The following is a 22,332-nucleotide window of genomic DNA, read 5'->3' as shown; positions in this document are numbered from 1 at the left end:
ATGCAGCGAGGAAATGGACATCCACTGAACATGGTCCTAGTAAACACGTCTAGTCCTTCACTGAGCACCCTCCTACCATTGTAGTAATGTGATTCCATCATCTACCATAATTAAACCCCCAAAAGTCAAATCTTACCAACAAAAAGCAGGCTTGATCACTGGGACAGATCCTAGGAAAACAATAGGAAGGAAGTACCAACATTAGCAAGGATTTACTCAGAACTAAGAGACATACAGTTGTTTTTTCCCTCGATTTTTTATTTATCTGAAATTCCTGAGCAACTCACTGGTATCCATCTCAAACAGATCCACAGGCCCTGAGTTTTGTCCGCAAACCTCCACCACACATGGCAGGTGTGATGCTTTGCATATGACAGTGCAGTTGCATCCCAAGTTCTATACTGCGTTGTAGCACGACTATTTCTGAAGAGGTGGTTTAACATGACCTCACACTAAGAATAGTGCACTCTCTGTGTTGTGAGGGAGGAGGGAAGAGCAGAGGGTGATACAGAGGAAGGTAGATATTTCCAGGCTTTATTCACATGACTCCCTCTTTACTCCACAGAGCCTGTCTCAGCCCTTTCCATGCATATTAGTTTGCAAAAAACCTCTCCGCCTGGATGTATTTAGGGAAATATTCTTTCTTAAATTAGATATAGCTCTTTACTGGGCCGATGTTCGGCAGTCTCCTGGGCCGCGGTATGTCTCTGCAGGGGAAGCTGCACAGCAATGTTCAAGGCACTGGTGCCCACTGAGGCAGGGCTGAGCAGTGCAATCGCTCGGCTCTGTTACCGGAGCACAGAGGAAATCTATTCTGTGCTTATTTTTCCTAGTAAAGCCAGCTGACAGAGGCTGTCATGGCACACTGGAGGCTGTGTCATGGCACCAAAGGCAGCGGTGGAGTTCACACCAGCGGTCAGCCCAGCCTCCCCTTCACAATGAATACCATTTAGCAATTTCATAAATAATGTTACGGAAATTAGATCCAGAAGGAAAACCCTGCATGCTTTTTTCACTACTAGCACTGCTCGTAAGGCATGTTACCCACAGGAAACAATATTTTGCCAGACTATACCTTGATGATTTTGCTTCCGACAAATGTGATACGTTAGCAATGCTGCTGCACAAACCCCAGCAATCAGTAAAGTGGTGGTGAGGGTAATGTTCCCTTGGCTGACTGAAAATTGACGCTCACCTGGAGAGCAAAAGAAAATAGAGTCCAAGTGAATCAAAGAGGTGTGCTAAGAAATGAGCCTGCCTCATCAGCACCACCTAGGAAAAGCCTGGCCTGGTGCTTCTGCAATGTACTCCACAAAAGCTGGTAATGAAAGAAGGAACTAATGCAGGAGAGAACAAATAGCCTCTGGCCTAAGATATCTTAATGGAGATACCTGTAATGAAAGAATGGCTCTATCAACATTCGAAGCCAATTCTTGACTCCTCATCAAAACAGATAACTTTGAACATATATTTCATCTGAAATAACCAAAAAGAAGAGGTGTGAGACCCATCCTTCATGATGGGTTCAAATGCCACTGAGGAAATCCATTTTGACCATTTTTTAAATATCTCAATGCATGGGAATTTAAACATATAAATATCTAGAAAGGCTATTTTAATACTGGTCTAATTTGGAAGAGAAATAATAGAATCATCCAGCATGCATTCAAAAATTACAAAAACCCCAAACAAACAATACCACCCAAAGAAAACAAAACGCTCAAAAAAACCCCACCAAAACCCAGACATCACAGCAAAAAGTGGAAAGCCATAGCCCTACCAAGGACTTTCCCCAGAGGAGGATAAATACCGTATACTTGTCTCAAGGAAACACACTCTGCCCATATAACCTATGGAAGACGACAGGGATTTCTGCAGTAAAGAAATTTGGATGTAAAAATACCTGTATGTAACAAAAGTCCTCTTAGTCTGGAGGTAAAGTCTCATTTATCACTTAGTGGTAAGTGGAATTCTTGGAAATCTGTTGTGTGGCCATCATGTATTGCCATCCCTCAGCACCCCTGTATCTGTAACTATATAGCTACAACAGAAACCTATACCTATGGATATATATATCCAGGACTGGGCACCTATACAGGCTAGGGGAAAGCCTCTGAGTTTAGAGGGCTTCAGCATATGTGTGTCTGAAGCATGAGCGTACAGCACATCTCCCTGCCCTGCGCATGTAAACTCAGTCCACACCAAGCTGTCAGGGCAAAAGTCTCTCAAAGCAAAGGGCAAACAAACACATGAAGAGATGAACCTTGATTTCCTTCAGCAGTGATGTCGGCTGCTGATTTTCTGTTTTCTCCTCCTGACATTACATTGTGTAGGCCACACTTCAGCACACGGCTGGGTACTGAGAGGTTTGTGTCCACTTTACAGCAAATTTTCATCTCCTCTCTAACGATGTTATCCTCCCTGTTTTCTGAGGAAACTGAAAGATAGAAGAACTTTTAATTATGAATATGGATGATTCAGAAGATCTTCAATCAAGCGTTAAAAACGTTAAAGAGGTTAATAGGTTAAGTGTATCCTTCATGTACCACAAAAAAATGGAGATTGCTGCAATCATGCTTAATTCACCAAGTGTTCAAAATCAACGCATTATCATTTAGATTTTCTTCTCACTAAAGCTGATGAACTGTTCTGTGAATCAATAATAGAAATCTTAACATTTTTGCCCTCTTCAGATTTGTTCACATGTGATTTTAAGAACACCAAAACATCTGTAAAAAGTTTATCATTACCTTTTTGCAATTAAAACCTATTCAAATAATAATTATGACAGAATGTTGCCACTCCTGTTTACCCTCAGGAACCAAAGAAGAGGAACAAGCAAGACCAGCAGCTGTATAAATCTCAGAGGCCCTGGAGTGCCTCTCCCACCTAGCCTGCATGCCACCATGCCATTAGATAACTTTTTCCTCTTCTAGGAGAATCTTGAAAACTTCCTACCTACACATACCCACACTCAGCACATCCACCTGTCACCCTCTCAAGGGATATAGGCATCTACATCTACAGCAATTTCCAGTCTTCACCTTAGAAGTTTTAGTGCCATCCAAGCTTTACACCGTAGTAACAGCATGTAGATATTCTGCAGAGGTAAGCATAAATCCAGGACAGAAATTGTTTGTAGTGGCCAGAAATTAAATACATGAGGAACTGCTAGGATGAACAAAAGCACGTGTAGGTTGAGAATTTTTTGTTTTCTTCTGTTAGCAACAAGATTAGGAAGGATGCTCTAGGTCTTACAAGACAGGGGATAAAAGCTGCTTTCAGAGAACCATCTACAGCCAGGAGGACAAAACCAAACATATATTCAATCAGGTGTTTACTGGTGAAATGTCATTGGCCTGGGTCAAGTTCAACTAAATTATCATAAAAATCATGGCAACCTAATCTGCCATGAAGTTTGCCTTCTTGGAGCCACTTGCCACATGAACTGACAGACATTTTTATCTCCGATTTAGAGTTCCGTGAGAAAGCTGGAAGGATACCTCCTGGTTATTTGCTGAATTGCACTTTTTGAATGGCAATTACTTCAATACAGAAGAGCAACACAGAATGGCTCTTCAGGCTAGACCTGGATTTCAGTGTGTACTGACTGTAGTAGACAGAATCCATACATTGCCAACTGGCATAGATTTTGATCACGAGAATTGCTGTTGCCAAAAAAAAAAAAAAAAAAAAAAAAAAGGAAAGAAGTATAAATCAGGGTAACATGCATTTATCTGAATCTCTACTAGTGCAGTTTTAAGCAGTTTGACATGAGATAATTTATTTTGTAAAGGATTTAATGAATTTTTTTGACAAAAGAAACTCACTTTGACAAGTTAGTTTACTCATTAACCTCACTGTCGGCCCAAATATATAACAGTTCCATTTCATAACCAGAAATGTGTTTTCCATATGATGATAGCCAGGCTCCTAGTAGAGCATACCTTTAAAATCCAGTGTGCCACATGAGTCTCCTACTCCCATGGCTTTCTCCCAGACTATGGCATAAATTCCTTTAAGACAAGCATTTTCTTCTTGCTGAAGGCACATCATGATGTGTGTTTCACTGGTCACCAACTGAATTACTTCATTTGAAAATGTCTCACTTTGTGTTTCACCAATTTTTACAAAGCCTTCATAATTGGATGATTTGCATATGTGTTCCTCACAGTTTTTGCAGTGGTAGACTGTCACATTTGTTTTGCCAGATGAAGACCGTTGTGATCCCTCAGCAGGGTCACCACCACAGGGCATGGCAATATCTAAATAAGAAAACAAATAAACAAACAAATTATTTTCTACCAGTTTTCTCTGCAGAGTTGTACTGTTAGGAGACCGAGATGAGTTTTGGTGGACAAACCCAGCCATGGGTTGAGAGACACTGTCTGCCAATGGACAATTTTTATATGGTACTGGGCCCAGTCCCCGAAATAATTTTTGAGGGTAGAAATATGATGTAATTCCCTCACTGCTCCCACTGGGGTTTTAACTAGGGAGCTGGCAGCTTGGGAAGTGAGTTGAAAGGCATTTCTCTTGTTAAGCTAAGAGGTCCTCTGTATGGACAGGCTGAGATGAATCATTCATTATTTGCTTTTCTTCTAAAACTCCTTGGCACGACCCTATCAGGTATGTCTCCAGCAGATATCCAGACCCCAGGACAAATGAAGTTCACAGCTGAGCTGCCAGACTACATACAGCTGGATGCAGTGTCCCAGGTCACTGCCATGGGTTCAGTTCAGGTTTCTGCAGGCAACAGTTTTACAGTCAAGCCAAAATGCACCAGCAGCCTGGCCAAAGTGCTGGAGTATGCTGGCACTGGGTGCTGAGAGCTGACAAAGGTGTTTTACTCATTCAGACTCTCCTGGCGAAGAGTCAGTCATCACCTCATTTGACTTCAGACAAGTAGTCACCTCTCCCCAATTAGGTGACTGTGACAGGTCAAATGAGTCAACTTTCACCTTCTTAATTTCTTTTCTCACCTAGCGGTTTTGTAGTCTTAGTTTTAACTGGACACAACTGAGCTTTCTAGTAACAGTTCAAAAGTTTTTAGCTACTCACGTGCAGTGAAAAGCACTGAGATCAAGCAAGGAGACTCACTTGGATGGGCAGCTGCAATGGCCAGGAGCAGGAAACAAAACCATGTGAAGTAGGGGGACTCCATCAGGCTGCTCTGGGGGCTCAGCTCCAGTAGTGTTGGATGCTCTCCTAGATCCCCCACAGTCCCAGGGCAGGCTCACTTGGCTCCTCCCCAAGTCATCTCCCTGTCTGGACATTAAATGCAGCAATCGGCATCCATTCACTCTTTCTTATTATTCTCTAGTCAAAAAGAAAATGACTTCTAGGCCAAGTACTATAAAGCTTCTTCTAGCCAAGATAGCTGGAATACAGGCAAAGAAAAGTTTACACTGCTCAGCTGCTACAACACTCTGAGACTGCTTTTGCAAATGGCAGACTTACACCCCTTCCCACCTCTGGGTCAGTCACAGCAGTAGAAGACACATGGCCTTTCTGCCTGCTGGGCAGGAGGCTGCGTTCTCCAGGTCCTCCAGGCTCCTCAAGGCAGCGGCCCTGTACACATCGCTCAGGAGTCCATGCAGCAAATAACTTCTTGGCTGGCTGACACTTCCAAAGCCCACAAAAAAATCAGACAAGGAAGATGTTTTGCGTTGAATGTTTTGCTTGACCTAAGATGAAATAGTTATTATCAAATTGAATTCTATTTTTCGTTTAGAAGACCTGATGGGAAATATCTGATGGTCCAAATTAAATGAACAAACCAAACAAAAACTTAGTATTTTTTACAAAAAATGTCTTGGATTTAGTCAGAAAGTCGTCCTCAATCATTACAGTGAAATTGTCATGAATACGTGAAGTATGTTTTACTAAAACACAAGTTTCATTTTCCAAAGGAGGGAAAAAAAAAAAAAAATCTGGAAAAATCACCTAACTTTCCTCATTAGCCTAGCTCTAGAAAACAACAAACTGCTTTGCCCTAGGAGCTTTCTTTTAGAACAACTTTTTTTGGTATGTCACTACCTGAGAAGTACCAGAGAAGTCCCTTGAGTAAATTTCCAAATGAATTCTGCGTTAATTCCTAGGTACACATCAACTCTTCAGCAGAAGTTAATCATTGCTTATCTTTCATGATCCATGCCAGCCTAGAGCTGCTGAAAGTCCTATCACGATTCTGGAAACAGACGAGAGAGGACAAATACAAGCCCCAAACCCAGCCCTTTCCAGCTGCCGACAGGCCCAGGAGGCAGATCTTTGAGACTGCAAAACTTCCTGCAGAATGAAATCTGGGGCCCCTCCGCAGAGCCCCGAGCTCTCGACACCCCCATGCAGGGCCCAAGCCCAGGGAACCGCAGCCTGAGCAGAGGTCCTGGCCTCCACGAGCACCCAAGGGGTGACCGTCCATTTCCACTTCACACCACACGAGGGACCAATTCTTCCATTTTATCCACGGTGCTCCCTCTCACCTTTACAATCCTGCAAGGATTTCTTCTTGCCCCATCAGGTATTAATAACATTCAGAGCATCAAATGAGCTCAGCATCTTTTCTCATACTCTTTCCATACATCTAAAAATAGTGCCTATCTTTTTTACTTTGGGCAAGTTCGTGCTTTGGGTGGGGTTTTGTTTGTTTGTTTGTTTTGTAAAAACAACACAAAAACAAACAGGTCAGTCGGTACCATCTCACACATCACTCACTTCAACCTGACTCCTGCCTTGCAAAGCATCAGTCAACAATGTCTGTGTGTCGTCGTCGTCATCCCCCCCCCCCCCTTCCCGAGCCGAGTGCCAAGGGACTATCATCACCTTAGACTAACAGAATCATAGAATCATTTAGGTTGGAAAAGACCCTTAAGATTACCAAGTCCAACCATTAACCAGCACCACCCAAACCATGTCCCTAAGTGTCACATCTACACATCTTTTAAATACCTCCAGGGTATCATACCTCCTTGTCCTCCTTGTAGCACGTTCCCTGTGTAATGCAGTCCTCACAGACACAGTGATTTTTTTTTTTTTTTCACCAGTAGTTTTCAGCCTGAGCTTTGTATTTGTCTTCCTTCCGTTGTTCTCTCTTCTCTTTTGTGATCATCTTGGCTCATACTTAAGCCTCCTCTCATTTTGTTCAAAGTTTATCCCCCTTCCTCTTATCTCTGGTGACATTCCTTCCTGCTCCCCCGCTTCATTTTCAAAAGCCAGCACACTGTTCACCAAATCTCCCACTGGTCTGCCTCTTAACCCTCTTTTTTGACAGGTTTCTGAGAGTCTTCAGCTGTCTTGGCCACCTCCTGCTATCAGTTTTAAACTTACTTTAACAATAAACCACTCCAATCTAAAACAAACTTGTTTGGATAGAAAGTATTTTTCATCAAGGTTTTTGCCCACTTACCTTTCTTTTCAAGGCAATACAGACCTTCACTTTTCAGATCTACTGACAGAGCTGGGAAGCTTGAAAAGTCCTATATTTAGAGCAAGCATTTCTCACCAACAGCTAAAACATCAGTGTCTCATCAACGTTATTCTCATACTACATCCAAACCGCAGCACTGTACTAGCTACTAAGACGACAATTAACTCTACCCCAGCCAAAACCAGGACACAAACACAAAACAATAATCAACTCCACTGTTTACCAAAACAGTAAAGCCAGTCAGTCACTAATGCAATAGCATCATTTCCATCAGAGGAAAGGTCCTCTCTCAAAGTTAAAAGCTAATGCCCTGGAATATTCTAGTTTGGCACCCGCATTTTCCTACTCCAGCATGAGCTAAACGAGCTCTCTGCCTTTCCAGTGCGCATCCTCAGACTCAGGGAACTCTGCTCCAGCACAGCTCAGCTGAGGCTGCTGCTTCAGTGGGGACCCCCATGGTGACAAGCACAGAGCCTGCGGCAGGGGATCACCCAAAGTCCCGCTCACAGGAGACGGCAGAGCAGGGCTGCTGCTGGGGGGTTGAGGTGTGCTTCCCTCCCCAACTGACCGCGAGGTGCAGTCATGGACCCACAAGATCCAATGCTATTTGCCAACTGTAAACACTGCATTTCCCTGCCCCTTCTCTCTCTTCCAGCCACACAACCTGCAGGTCTGTAGCTTTATAAGCATTTTGGTATATGGCTTATATGGCCAGGCAGAACCATCTTGGTGGAATAATGCAATGTATTTTCAGAAAAGATTTATTTGTTACTCTAAGTATCCCATGGAGAGGACTTAAGTTTCAAACAGTTTGAAGAAAATAACGTTATTGAAGGAAGCAAGGCAGTAACAAAATAAAACCCAAAGAACTTCAGAAGATCCTACAGATTTTATTTTCCACTGTAACTTCTTTCCTGGAAAAGGAGTAGAATATACATAAGAGCTAATTTTTGCATTACTTTCAGTACCAGTTTTGCTTTGTTGATGTACTGGATACCACTCGGAACAAGCTTTTACAATAAGTAATAATAATAAAAAAACACACACACAAAAAAAAACCCACAACAAAATCACAGAAAGAGACAGAACAGCTATTCCCAGAGCAAGCCTGTGAGCATGGTTTGTTTCCACAGTCCCACCAAGCCGGTGCAGAAAGTCACCAGCAGGACACCGAGCCTGAGCTGAGAAATCTCAGCACCTGCTCTTAAAAAAAATCTTCCACCGTAATCGTTAGAAAACACTGCCAATGTTTTATTTTCTACTTGCAGCACATTAAGACAAGTAGAATAAACTGTTTCACTAGCTTAATTTCTTTTATTTTAAAACTAATATCTCTACTGACTGACACTTTCTGTTTAGGTTCCCTGTTTTGTTTTGACCCACCCGTGTCCCCGCAGGTCTCGGAACAGCAGCCACAGGGAAAACAACGCACCATCAGCTCCAGCCTGGGCAACAGCTTCTCCCCAAAAAGGAGAAGAGTTGCAAAGATTTCTACTGCAACCCTCCTGGCAAATTATGCTTTATTTGCAAATATGACAGAATGGCAATTTTGGAAAAGGAGATATTAGCAAAACATGCTAAGGAGCTACAAATAAAAAAGTTAACTGGATGTGGGAAAATTATTGGGGAGTTACTTGAAAGTGCTCTAGTAGATTTATACTACTGCTTCTGTGGTCATTCACACTTTTATATAAGTGCACCACTTAATGAAGCTGTTGGGTTTTTGCATTCACACAGGCAATATGAAAGCAGTGCAGAACTGTGTGAAAGTTAGTAGCCAGGGCCATAGAAACTGGTGTTATTTATTTAGCAAGATTATACAAACAAGCAATACACATTCTTCCTTACCGAGAAAATGTGAAACATGCTAATCATTTCCCTTCTGCAGCAGACTGGTTTTTTAGTGCCCATTTCTAAATGCCTAATTAAAATGAGGAAACAGCAACAATTTGTAAAATAAAAGACTGGCTGTAAGACAGGATCCCTTAAAGAAGACAAAAGCATGAGTACCTTAAAAGCTGTCTGCATCCAAAGAAGCCTTTGTGCCTTTTCCCTTCCTTTCTCCATGCAGTCAAGCAGCCTTCCCAGCTTCCAGTTCAGTCAGCTCCTCTTCCATAGCCCTGCAGAGGAAATGCAGAAGCCACTTGGATCCCAGAGAAAAGGGCGCACGACCAGTTTCTCCCTTCTTTAAAAGTCAACTGCATTTCCACTTTCACTTTAGGAGTAGCAGGTCAGGTCTCTGAGCAATACAAAGTCAGTCCCTGCTTCGTGGGACTGTGCAGCTGGAAAGCATGGGGAAAAAAGATCACAGACCCCAGAAAACCTCCCAGGAACCTGCTTATGGGTTCTGGGGCAGTAAATCTGTCTCTGTATGTATTGCAACAGTAACGTGAAGGGACTGGATTTGGGGTCTGCTACCAACTTGCCAGGCAAGGGCTCACAGCCAAGGAGAGCCTGCAGCACTGAGCTGGGCTCAGCTCAACTTGTTCCCGGTCAGGCATCAGTGTTACAAGATACCCTGCCACAGCACAGATGCTCAGCAGCACTGCTGCTGCTTGACTGAATTTGCGCCCATCACATCATCTGGCATTAGCAGCCAGGAGCTGAGCGAGGGCAGTCTGCGCAGCCCTCTGCACATCAAAGAAACCTCTCTAATTCCCAAACACTTTGCAGGTCAAGTCAAAAAACACTCATTGGCCTTGGCAAAGCACTTTGAAATGAATGCTACAGGTATTCATTTTTCAATGGGCCATGTTTATATTTGCTCTTCAGTAGAGAAAATACTGTTTATTAGGTCTGACCATCGAAAAAAGGCTTCAAGGACTTGTTCTGCAGTATTTCACACACTCTGTGGTCTGCTGTGCTTCAGCTTAACTTCCCTGCAGGGATGAGGAGTGCTGGTAGAAGACTTCTTTAAACAATGCCTCTTTATTTCCCTTACCTTGTACCCTTCCTTCAGGCAGGGCCCGTGCTGGCCTGGAAGGGATATTTCTCCACAGGGAGAAACATGACAGTGTCCTCCACAGCTAACTCCAGGAAGGGATACAGTTGTTCTGCCCTTGTCCCCTTGAGGACACAGCCCACCTCCCCATGGTCTTCACCACGGGCTCCAGGGGAATAACTGCTCTGGCGCCTGGAGCACCCCCTCCCCCTGCTTCTGCACTGACTGGGGGTCTGCAGCACTGTTGCTGTCACACAGTCTCACTCCTCTCTCTGGCTGCAGCTGCTCAGTGTTTTTCCCTTCCTTAAATCCATTATCCCAGAGGCACTACCACTGTCACTGGTGGGCTCGGCCCTGGCCAGCGGTGGGTCTGTCTGGGAGCCGGCTGGTATGGGCTCCATGGGGCAGCCCCCTCTGTAGCCCCCCCGCCAAACCCTCCACACAAACCCAATGTAAGGGTAAACATAAAAAAAAAGCAGGGAGCTTCATCTCAAAACCAGGGAACAGTCAGGAGGCAAGCCAAAATCCCACTCTGCAACCTGCTGCTAAGAAATAGCTGCACGGAGGGTCTCTTTGCTCCCAAAGAGACCTGGACAGAAAGAGGAAATGTTTTTAATTACATTTTCGTGAGGAACAATCAAACCATTGCTTCTTTGTTCTTTCTAACACAGAAATGCAGAAAAGGGCTTTAATTTCTACACTTACTCAGAAACACTTCCTGTTAAAATAATTCCTGAAAAAGTAAGACCCATAGTCAGAAAGCGGCTGGCGCAAGGCTCACTGCAAGGCAGTGGCAGGAGCTGCTCAGCAATACCCCCCACTGCTCCTGGCCTGGCCGTGAGAGACAGCGTAATCCCCTCTTTGTCCCTCCAAAATGGGGCTAAGCATCTTCTTTGCTCAAAGCACATCTATACAAGAATCCAGAACTTACCATGGTGGGATTACAAAAACACCTATCCGGGGTGTGGTTAGAGCTCTCTTAAGGCCCCTGGCAGCAGACAGCTTCTAACATGCACTGGGTGCTGCTGGCAAGGTCGAGTTGCTCAGCTCACCCCCAGCTGACTATGATGTATCACATGTATTTCCCTGCCGCCTGAAATGACCTGGAATTCCTCGTTAAAAAATAACTTGCCATTATAGAAGATAAGCAGGTACAGGGCAGCCTTTGAGTCAATCACTTCACAAAGAAACCAAAAGAAGCCCTGAGTGCACGGCACCAGCTGTACTTTGACTGGTATATAAGGGAGAAAGCAGCTGGCAGCACCTTGCTGACTCAGCATCCCTACCTGGCACAGGGAGAGCTATGACAGTGCCGTGAGTTTCAGCTGCTGCTGTTGCCACACAGCCTCAGTCCCACATCCTGCAGCACGCAGCACCTCCATGAGGAGCCAATGGTCCTTTTGCGCCCCCATGAATCTATACCTGCCCTTTTTCCCTGCTGTATCATCTACTGATCCTGTTTCCAGGCTGCAAGCAGAAACAAGGAAAACCAAAATGCACTGCAGCTCCCTGCTTCTGAGCTGAAACCCCTTACGTCTCAAGAACAAGTCTGCAGCCATGTGCACTATTACACTCTGCTGCTTGTCTCAGATATGGAAACTGGAAGGTAAGTGCATGTGCAATGGTGGGTGGAGCTTCAGAGCTTTCTCAGTCCTTTGGCTGCTCCAAGCAAGAACAATCCCTTAGCATGCCTCAGCTGTGTAGCACTTGCACTTTATTTTTTTAACTGAAACTAATGGTTATTTCCACATATTTGCCAAATGGGCCACTGAGAAAAATAGTTGGCCAGCACTGTTCTAACATGTTTTAGTGTGTAATGCAAATAGCACAAGGGAACAAGTTGTAGCTAAGGAACATAGCAACACAGATGCACACCAGGGTTTTTTTGGCCTCTGAAGGATTGAATGACCTCAGGAATTGCTGACAGGACTAAATTCTTCACTCAAATCCAGCCCATCTAAACAGAAGTTCTAGTGTAAAATATATCAATATTCCAAGAATAATGTTTTTTTTTGCCTTGATTCATTTTTCACATAAGTTAGTTTCCGAGTACAAAAATTCGGTAATCCCCAGCCTTACAAGAAGTGCTTCAGACTAACCTCTCCCTACGGGTCACAGTATTGAGTTCCCCTGGCCCTGTTTTCATGCAGATTTTCATTTTCACTGTGTTCTCTGTGAGGGATACCCAGTTACTCAAATGACTACTTTCTACAAGCATGGAACAGAAATCCAGAGGAAGCATCTACTGTCTAAACTGAAATTCCCAGGAACAGGGAAAGAATGTCAGTATCCAAGAACTGCTGATAAGAAGTTTATTTTAGCCTGTGTAGATACAGCTTGCACTATGTCCTTTAACTATAAATTAAGTACCTGATAAATAGAAAAGTAGTACTATTTATTTCTTTAGTGAGGAATTTCCCCTTCTCTTATTCACCTAGAAATATGTATTAGGTATTTATTTTTCTTTGTGGGCAGCAGAACCTTCTTGCCTTGCACTACATGACAAGAGATGTTCTGGAAATAAGATCACAAAGAACATTCCATGTGTTGGCTAAACCATTTGTAAAACCTCTTGAATACTTGTGACAGCTGACCATCAGCCTACTCCTGCATATGCACCAATTTCTGTTTAAGGCAAAATTTTCAAATTCCTTACACGCTGTTGTATTCAAAGCCCAACCAACTTCCAGACAACTAACCCGATGGATTCAGGACAGACAGCTGTATTCTTTTTTACTGCCAGCAGGGTCTTTATTGGACTGTATTTATACTGCAGTAATCCTAGAAACTACTCCTGAATGAGGCTTAATTTTCACTTCCAAGAGAGATAATCTCCAACTTGAACTTTCTCCTATGGCCAAAGAATCTTCTACTCTGATCCACCCTGACACCACAAAACCCCTTTCCTTTAATCCAGAAATACCAGCTCAGAATATTAATATTAACTTTAGCCAGAACTTTACCCAGAAACTCAACGTAAGAAATGAACCAGAAGACATGACATGAAAATCAAATACTATGAACACAGAAGAACCTAGAGGTTTTTCTTAGACATATGCATGACTACAAATAATATTCTGGGCTTCTATTCCTTTTCACTTCAGAGAACTATTACCTGGTTTTTTACATATATGTTATTTTATACTCTGGAAAATTAAGAGAGTGATAAAGCCCAGGGATGTATTCCATGTCTCAGTATTAATTAATCAGACATTAGTCCCATTTATCATTGATCTTAGCGTGTTTGCCACTGGTTTTGGTTTCCAAATCTTATTTACATACAAAACTTGCACTTTCATGTTTGCAAGGGACTTTCCTGATAATCTCATACATCAAGACAATAGCATGCGATGTAATTTATGGCTGAAACATAAAAATGAGAATTGTTATGGCAACCAATGTAATGTCATAAACTATTTTTACTACTAAGTAATTTACCAGTCAAGTACCGTCGTACAAAGCTGTTAATGCAAGGAAAGATAAGGCTTTTTCTGGCAAAGCTGCCTTACAAAACGGAGCAGTACACTTTGTTGGGAGGAATGGCTGTTGTGAAACAGCAGTCTGGTATCTCTTGCCACTGGTGACTTCCTGCAACAGAAACCAACAAAACTAGCTGGAATACTGCTAATATATAGAAAGAGGTTTGGTTGGTTAGTCTAAGTGTTAAAGAAAATGTATTTTGAATTCAGAATTTTAAAGTGCTGAAGCCGCTAACTGGCATAACCAGGCCTCGGCCCTTGTACAGCCCTGATCCAAGGCTGGTTTAACACCCGGTCCAGCTAGTCAATGGGAGAACAGAGAAACAACAGATGATCAACTGTGCACACAGGTGCTCTCAGAAACACAGGTGTTTTTAGACAAATTGGTATATGTGAATAGGAACTGCTTGTTCAAAGACTAAGCGCACTTGAAGGAGTGTGTGAGTTAAAGCTGGCAGAAAGAAGATCACGATCCGAGTAGCCTGGAACAGAGGCAGACTGGAACTGAACAGGTGAATCAACTGGGACAGTCAGGTGATGGATTCGCAGAACTGACAGGACCAAAGGAAGCTTCTAAAAACTTTGGACATTGACTAATGATTTGGTAAGTGTATATAAGCTGTGCTGCATCCCTTTGTTCTCTGCCACTCACTGAGGTGGTGGCCCAGCTCTGAGTGGTGATTAAAGCAAACCTAGCGGTACCCACGGCTGCTTAAATTTTTCCTTTAACACTAAGAACCATATTGTGAACTTCAGACAGCTATTAATTTTAGTTAATATACTTTATATACTTTAAAAATATACTTTAATATCTTTAAAATCGTTATTAAAAGGCCAGAATTCATCCCTGATGTAAGTCCACTGTTTTGAAAAGAAACTTGATTCTTCACCCAGTGGACAACCAAGCAAAGATTCACCAGATGCAGTTCCCCGAGGTTTCCGTATCACCATATTAGCGATTTCCACCCCTCCAGTTCTGTATCCCGCAGATGCTGCATTGGTCAGTGTTTATGCAACACCTGCACTCAGAGACCCCCTCGTGCTAAGCTCCCTGCAGATATCTTGTGAGGCAGTCCCCTACCTCAGGGGCACTGCCCTTGAAGCAGAAGATTGACCAAGGGCAAGAATGAGGACAGATTAGCATCCTAGCCCCACAGATAGATGGATTGTAGCCATAATTCTGATCTTTTACTTCTTTGACTTCAAGGTGAAGGTCAGTAAAGAGAGATGCACGCTGCAACTGTAAAGGAGAACCTCCTCTACTAGAGGAGCTACTCTTCACCGCTGCGTGAGGTCACACAGCACAGGGATCACCTCAAGCCAGTTATGGTTCTGGATGCCACGTAAAACCTCAGCCTCTTTAGTTCCCAGGCTAGCAGGCCATGCAGGAAGCTACACACCAGCTGAGCAGGACCCCACTGCCAGGACATAAGCATTTCCCCAGCATTGTGACTTTGGATGCATGATGCAGTGAACAAGCACGGAAATGGTGTGATGACTCCCACTCCAGAAGACTGCAGGGTACCAGATGACTCAACAGGGCTTCATCTTGATGCTGTCAAACTTTCTTTGACAAAATTACCTAACATAGAAAGCTTCTGGAAGGTGCAAATTAAAGTGATCCTGAACATCACACAGCAACACGGACCAATCGAGGATTTGTGTGCCAGGCTGTGGCGTGGCATGGCAATGCTGAGCACCCACTGCTGCCAGGAACCTGCACCGTGCCCAGCACGTGTGCAGCCATGCAGAGATGCTGCCAAATCACCCTCACCCACCTGTGTGAGGTCTCTTCCACCAAGAGCCTCAGAGAAACTGCAGAGGCTACTGGCAGCCTGGGAAACATTTACATTAGTCACCTTTCCACCCCCACCCCCCCTCCCTCAAATCATACTCTTATTAGCAATAGAGTTCAATGTAGAATGATGCCATCACCTTTGTGGCATTCCCTAGTATTGGAAAGCTCCTGTTGCAATCTTTTTGTTTAAGAGAAGTAATGGGAGAGTTACTTTGAAGTCTGCATAAAAGCTGCTCTCCCTACATGCCAAACTCACATGCTAATTGAGCTTCTTCTTTGTTTCACTGTCAAAACAAACTCTTCTATTGCAAGAAATAAAACTCCTCTGTTCATGGCAATGCCTCAAAGCCTCTGCAATACCCGTAACCAAGATTCCTATAAAAGGCAGATAATTTCCTAGAACAGCACTGAGCCCTCCACGGGGCCCAAACAGGAACCATAACTGCAGTTATGAACCTTTAAGGCAACAAAACACTTTTTTTTTTTTTTTCCCCAAGTATCCATGCACCCTGAGCGTCCAAGGGGTCTGGTTTTGACTGGAGACAGCTATAGCACAATTAATAGACAACAGAATCTCAGAGATGAGAATAAAAGGGAGCAGAGATCTAAAACATTTCTGGCTTTGCAGACACACAACCAACACCAGTATAGACAAAGCAGTTCAGCCACAGCCAACTAATATATTAAAGGACGATCCAAAGCCTTCTGTAAAAGGAAATTAAAATAATTTAGCAGAATTAACATTGCTTAATACCAAAGCTAGTTATCACAATTTGCCCTTTAATAACAGAGACCAAGGACTATAAAAGTGAAACTGCAATTAAAAACCAGGATTTGGTCTGTTTACTTCGATATCTCTCTGAAAAAAACACCATGGTGACCCTAACTATTCTTTTTTCCTTCACTGTTAAACAGGACAAAGAAATCTCTTTTCTCCTGGAAAACCAGATGTCTGAGACCATGACCCAAACCTCACAAGTTACTTTTTCTTCAGTACAGATTTTTAGATACACCAGAAAGCACAGCTTTTCACATACTAAAAAAAGAGAAAATAGATGGAAGGAACATCAGTGTTTGTGAAGCAGGAGCTCACACGCTTCTCCAGCCTCATCATCCTGTTTGTAAGATCAAGGATAATATTCAGGCTTACCCTTTGCACAGGTGAGTAATTATGATGAAATCAGAATTGAAAAGATGAATAAAGGCAAAATTTTAAAAATATTAATATTAACCATTAAGCCTTGTTGATAAAATTCCATCTGACAACCCTTCCTTGTGTCTCCCTTCCTTTAACTATAGAGTGAACACTGAGTTTGATGTTCCTGCCATATGGCCCATATGACCTTCTCGTCAGCAATCACACCAACCTCTTCATCATTTCTGGGTGCCACATCAGCCCACTTCCCTCTTTTACCATTGGAGTCCTGACATGAATGCAAGAGAAGATCTCAGCTTTCCCCCAAGGCAACCAATCCTGCTCTAACACACCTGTGTTTAGCACTCCTCACACATAACCAGGAGAGGTGTATGTCTCTACTGACACGCGCATTAAAAGAGGGAGTTTAAACATCTGCAGTCACACTCTCCTCTTAGCCTTTCCTTAATGACACCAGGCATTTAGAAAATGAGCAGAAGTCAGCACATCTTCCACCCTCCTACATTTTTTTTCCCAAAGAAGATGGTCCTTTTGCATTCATGGAGATCCTCTAACTGCCAGGAAGCAGATGAAAGCAAAACAACTGCACTGCTCCCTGTTTAACAGGCTTAGGAGGCACCGCTTCCCACATTTCAAACACTCACCATGTGCCTTCCTGCTGAGACCAGCTCAGCAACTCAGCTGCCACTGCTTGGATCCCTCCCTGTGAAGAGCAAGTCTGGAGAGCTAGGAAATGTGCCAAATTATCCTCAACACTCCAGCACAGCACCTTTCCTCCTCATTTGTTGCTTCTCATTGCAGCTGGTCCTTTCTTTCCTTACCAGCCTTTCCCCTTGCCCAGGAGCTGGGGAAAAACCCAGCTGAGGACAGTTTCGAGATCCGCCTGCTCTCAGATGGGAAAAGGCTCCAGTTTCATTAGCAGATTCAGGTGATTATGGAGTTTTTATTGGCTTTGTGGTGTTTTTTTGTTTGGGGTTTTGCTTGTTTTTAAAATCATTATTACTTCTTGCATAATGGTGGCAAGTTGCAGTTTGGCATGCCAATAAAATGAGCAATTATATGGTAAATTCTGCTGCTGCTGACACCATGGGAATGGGGGGAGGAAAACTTAATGGCCAGTAAACACAGGGTACAGATGAGGATTAAGTCTGCTGCTTGCTTTCTCTCCATTTTTTTGGAGTGGCAAGGAGACAAATCACAGTTAATTTTAACTATCAGCGAGTCCAGTACAAGGTTAAAGGAGCAAAGTGAGCAAAGTGACCTGGAGAGTGCCTGAATCCATCCTTTCCCTTTTCATTATATGCCTGAATAGCTCCATAGAGCCATAATTCCTCCTCCCAGTTCACAGCCCACTCTTTTGTTCAAGCCAGTGTTTGTTTGTTTACACTTTGTCCCCATTTTCATCACGTCACAGATTGAAAGGTCAAGGCAAGTTGGTTGCATTTGCAAATTGTGCTCTGAAAAGAAAGCAGTGTTCCTAGAAAAGATTTATGTGCTTGGTCTTCACTGACCCCTTGTAATTGAAGAGGTGGACGATGAGCCTAGGGAGACACAATTTCAGGGTTTTATTTAGCAGATGTCATACGTAAACAATCAGCCTTCAGTTTAATCACAGTGCTACAAAACAACCACTGCCCCTTCAGTAAACCTGTGGATTGATTTGGTTTGCTCTTACAATCATAGTTCAGGACTGCAGCTTCTGTATTAGAAAAATACTCCAACACCAGGTCGTTTGTCTACCTTTACACATGCTCCAGTCTCAGGGCATTAAATTAGAACAGTTTCCTTTTCAAAAAGAAAAAAAACCCAACCCAAAACAACAACAACAAACAAACACCACCATTCCCCTGTCTTTTTCTGACAGGCACGCTGGCCCTCGTCGAGACGCCATGTGACAACCACATGCACAAAGCTGAATTGATGTCACTCTCCAGTACCTTCTTAAGACTACTTTCCCCTGCTTACTCTGAGCTTTAGGCCAGACTGCCGCCTTCTTCCCAAAATTCCCAGGTGCTTTGGTTCAGGCTCTTGTACTTACTTTCTTCCTGACCCCCTCTTCAGGCCAAAAGATCGCTTCATTCACCAGAAATAAGTGGAATGTGACCCAGAAGGCAGGCAGAGGAAACTGTGCCTTCTGCAAGTGGATGCTGAAAAGTTACACACATTTTGGCAGCGGGCGGCATCCCATCGCCAGGCAAAGTGCACAGCTTCCTCCCCCAGCTCCCTCCAGCCAGGGATTTGCACTGCATGGCTAATGCAGTACTCGGGGTTTCTGACTAATAGATGAATATCTTACCTTTGCCTAAGGTTTTCTTTAAGGTACCATCTTGGTAGATGTTCCTCAAATATGTACTTTACTGGTGAGACAGGTTTTAAGTTTTAATGGATTATTTCCCTCCCTCCACTCCCAAGAAAGCCTTGGTTTAACTTAACCATCCCAGTGGCATCCCAGAGATATGAGCTGTAAAACAGCTCCTCAGCCAAAATATTGATTTTCTAGTCAATGCTTTTACTGCCAGCACTCTCACTTCATTATTAACAACAAAATGATACACCTTGTCTTGTATGTGCTTAAGACTTCTAAAATTATACCTTCCAAGCAGCCTGTAAATGGAGACACACAACTTCCTTCAAAATAATTTTAGAGAAATTTAGTGTTTCCCTGACCATCTTGTCCTAAAACATAGCTATATTTAGAGGGAGCTTAATATCTTTGAAGATAAGAACCACCTGCTTGCAGATTTGCCCCATGGCCAGCAAGTCTGCCAGGATTTATGCCCCAGAGTCCAAAGAAGCTATCCTGTTTCTTCACGTGCATTCAGGTGGACTTGCAGATAGACAGACAGCCTACCCACCCTGAGCAGTGACCATGGGCACATCAGCCCAACACACGCACATCAGCCCCAGCACATCTCTCTAAAGGGAGAAATCGCAAAAACCCACAGTCCAAGGCCAGAAACAGAATGGACAACAAGCCTTCCTGATGGCCAAGCAGCAGGATCACACTGGACTGCAAACAACAGAGAACCAGGTGCTGCAGTGGAGACAGATCAACCCATGGCAGCTCCAACTTGGTAGGACAAGAAGGCCTCCAAGAAAAACCCACTGAATTTTCTATCCTCCGCTCACCTGGGTCATTTTTCTTCCCAACATTTGCTTTCTGTTGCAACACAAGCACTTAGCTAACGCCCAAGTTTGTTTTCAAGGGGATGGCTGCAGCAGACATTGACAGGTAGGTTGTTGCCACAGCACCTGGGCACAGGGAAGGTGAGCTCTCCCCTCGTGCCCAGGACCACCATCAGGTGTCTCCACCGTAGCTGGAAGTGTCTTGGCCATCCAGACTCTCCCCCCTGTGATCCCAGAGGCTGTGCCCCTGCCAACTCAATTCAGGGAAGCCACTTCCATGCCCAGTCTTGCTCCTGCTCAGAAGCACATGACTTCCATGTCTCTGCTTTTATTTGTAGTGTATGATGACTCAATAACCTTATTTGAGCACTTCTGGGAAGACTCACTACTGAAGATTTGCAACCAGCCCCCCCTGCCCCCCCGCCCCACCTAGTTATTGTATTCTGAACTGTATAGACAAGGTTTAATTAAGTGCATGTGTTGTTCTCTTCGCTTTACCACTGCCCCACAACTGGATGTGATACATGCAGCCAAAATAAAGCCGAATCCCAGCCAACTAGCACAAGGAGGGATCTAAATATAAATGCCTTGCCGCCATGAGCTACACTAGCTCCCAAGAACTGCTGACAGGGTGATGGCACACAAGGACAGCTGAAAGATCATTTGTCATTGTCTGCAAAAACTGAACTCATGCATTTTGGACCATAACTGGAAGCACTTACAGTGTAAGTCACAAGCAGGCTGTGAGGGGAAGGAACTCTTCTAATAAAGGAATGAACGAATTGCTTCAGTTCTCCAAAACAGAGGCTTATACAGCATGGGACAGGATGAGGACACAGGAAAAGGCAGCTCCTAATGACTAATACCCCAACTTCATACTATTTTTTTTAAACCCACATCCTCTGGTATCCATAGGAAACTGGATCTCAACAACAGATTTACAAATAGAGAAAACAGTGATGCAATCCTTTCAACCCTAGCACAAGAGGATTCACTCACCTTCTACAGGCTGAAATTACTGCTTCTCTGCACATCAGCCTGCCCTGCCAAAAGCCAAGTAAATGCTACACTGCCTGCAGCAGCGGGATCGGATTTTCCTTTTGCTAGAGAAAATGCTCAAGCAGAGTAAACTCACCTTTAAGCTACTGTCAGATTTTCTGTATCTGTTTTCCAGCAAAGAGCATATCTGGGAGGATGAATTGCAGCAACAGCTCTACTACGCTCCAGGCTTAGCAACACCAGCACTGGCCACACATTCTGGTTTTGTTCTCTTTAGACAGAACAGAGGGCAGAAATAACAGCTATACATTTCCTTGGGAACATTTATTGGACAGTGGGATGTTGGCAGCCTGGAAAATTTGTAGGCTCGAAATATGAACACAAGCAAATATACACTACAGGACAGCCTGCAAGTTTAAAAAACGAGACCACCAAACAGCACATCCCAGCACCTAGGTGGTCACACAATACAAGCTGGAGTAACCTATCCTTCCCATATCCCAGTTTACCCTCTGTAAAAGCACAAACACCTCTGGGCTTGTGAGAGGAGCCTGAAAAAGTTGCCCCCAAGATGTTTATCAAGTGCCACAACTTGCTTCTAGGTCTGCATGCTTGACAAGTACTCTATAGCCCACTCCATCACCTTTCTAGAAATGAAGCAACATGTTCACATTTGTGTCTCGATCTACAGAATGCAGATTCCACAGATTTGCACATTTCTCTCAAAACTAAAATGATGGGATTACAGAACAAGTCTATTTATGCAAACACAAACAGCTGTATTGCTGCTCTGAAGTGAAGAACGCAGCTGGTATCCCAAAGGCTGACACACTCCTTGGCAGCTCATACACCTTTGTGGTGACTGAGGCACAGACTTTGCAAGGAGAGTGAAGCGAAGACCTTTATTGTTAGTTAGTTACAGCTTTTATAAGTTCATACTCTGTACACGTGCTGCTGAAAGCTTTATTATTGGTCAAACTCTACTGCCCATGAGCCCAGCCACTGTTCACCATAGGCGACTCTGCTGTTCACGCTGTCTCCTTATCTTCTAGAGGTGAGACCACGTTCCTCCTCTGTGTCTGTTCCCTCCGGGTTCCTTCTCGCACTCCCTCAAAGTTATTTGCTTTTTTGCTGCAGGATAATAGCTGTCCATCGTTAAAGCAAGGTCACAGCTGCACATTATCAATGTCAAACCTACTGTCTCCGTACTCTATACGCCTTCAGAGGAGTTTAAATATAGATATTGCTCAGACAACAATAAATTCTGGAAGGCAACAAATATTGCAGGCAAAACCTTTCCCAGACACATTTGGTACAAACTACGGCGGGAAGCAGTTTGCTCCTTAAGGGCAGGGAGCACTCCCCAAGGAGCAAAGCCAGGGAAACCATCCCAACACCACACACGAG

The 22,332-nt window shown here is 43.7% G+C and overlaps 1 protein-coding gene across 8 annotated transcripts in view; it reads right to left on the bottom strand.

Annotated features, from left to right (window-relative positions):
- Positions 1-22,332, bottom strand: part of LOC130159419 (uncharacterized) — a 35,698-nt gene that overhangs the window by 3,806 nt on the left and 9,560 nt on the right. Inside the window, exons 1-8 of one of the 8 annotated variants that reach the window (XM_056361071.1) lie at positions 9,437-9,639; positions 6,965-7,307; positions 6,040-6,190; positions 5,101-5,268; positions 3,948-4,265; positions 2,264-2,437; positions 1,076-1,195; positions 137-170 (exon numbers count right to left, since the gene is read on the bottom strand). In XM_056361071.1, the coding sequence (XP_056217046.1) occupies positions 137-170; positions 1,076-1,195; positions 2,264-2,437; positions 3,948-4,265; positions 5,101-5,164 (710 nt within the window). In that variant the 5' untranslated portion in view covers positions 5,165-5,268; positions 6,040-6,190; positions 6,965-7,307; positions 9,437-9,639. Of the gene's footprint in view, positions 1-136; positions 171-1,075; positions 1,196-2,263; positions 2,438-3,947; positions 4,266-5,100; positions 5,269-5,472; positions 6,014-6,039; positions 6,191-6,964; positions 7,308-9,274; positions 9,348-9,436; positions 9,641-22,332 lie in introns of those variants that run through there. The other 7 variants (XM_056361081.1, XM_056361063.1, XM_056361053.1 and 4 more) reach the window with 7 other exon arrangements.

Source organism: Falco biarmicus, chromosome 1, assembly GCF_023638135.1.
Source record: "Falco biarmicus isolate bFalBia1 chromosome 1, bFalBia1.pri, whole genome shotgun sequence".
NCBI lineage: Eukaryota > Metazoa > Chordata > Aves > Falconiformes > Falconidae > Falco > Falco biarmicus.
Note: the sequence above shows the minus strand (reverse complement) of the source record. Positions and strands in the feature narration are given on the sequence as shown.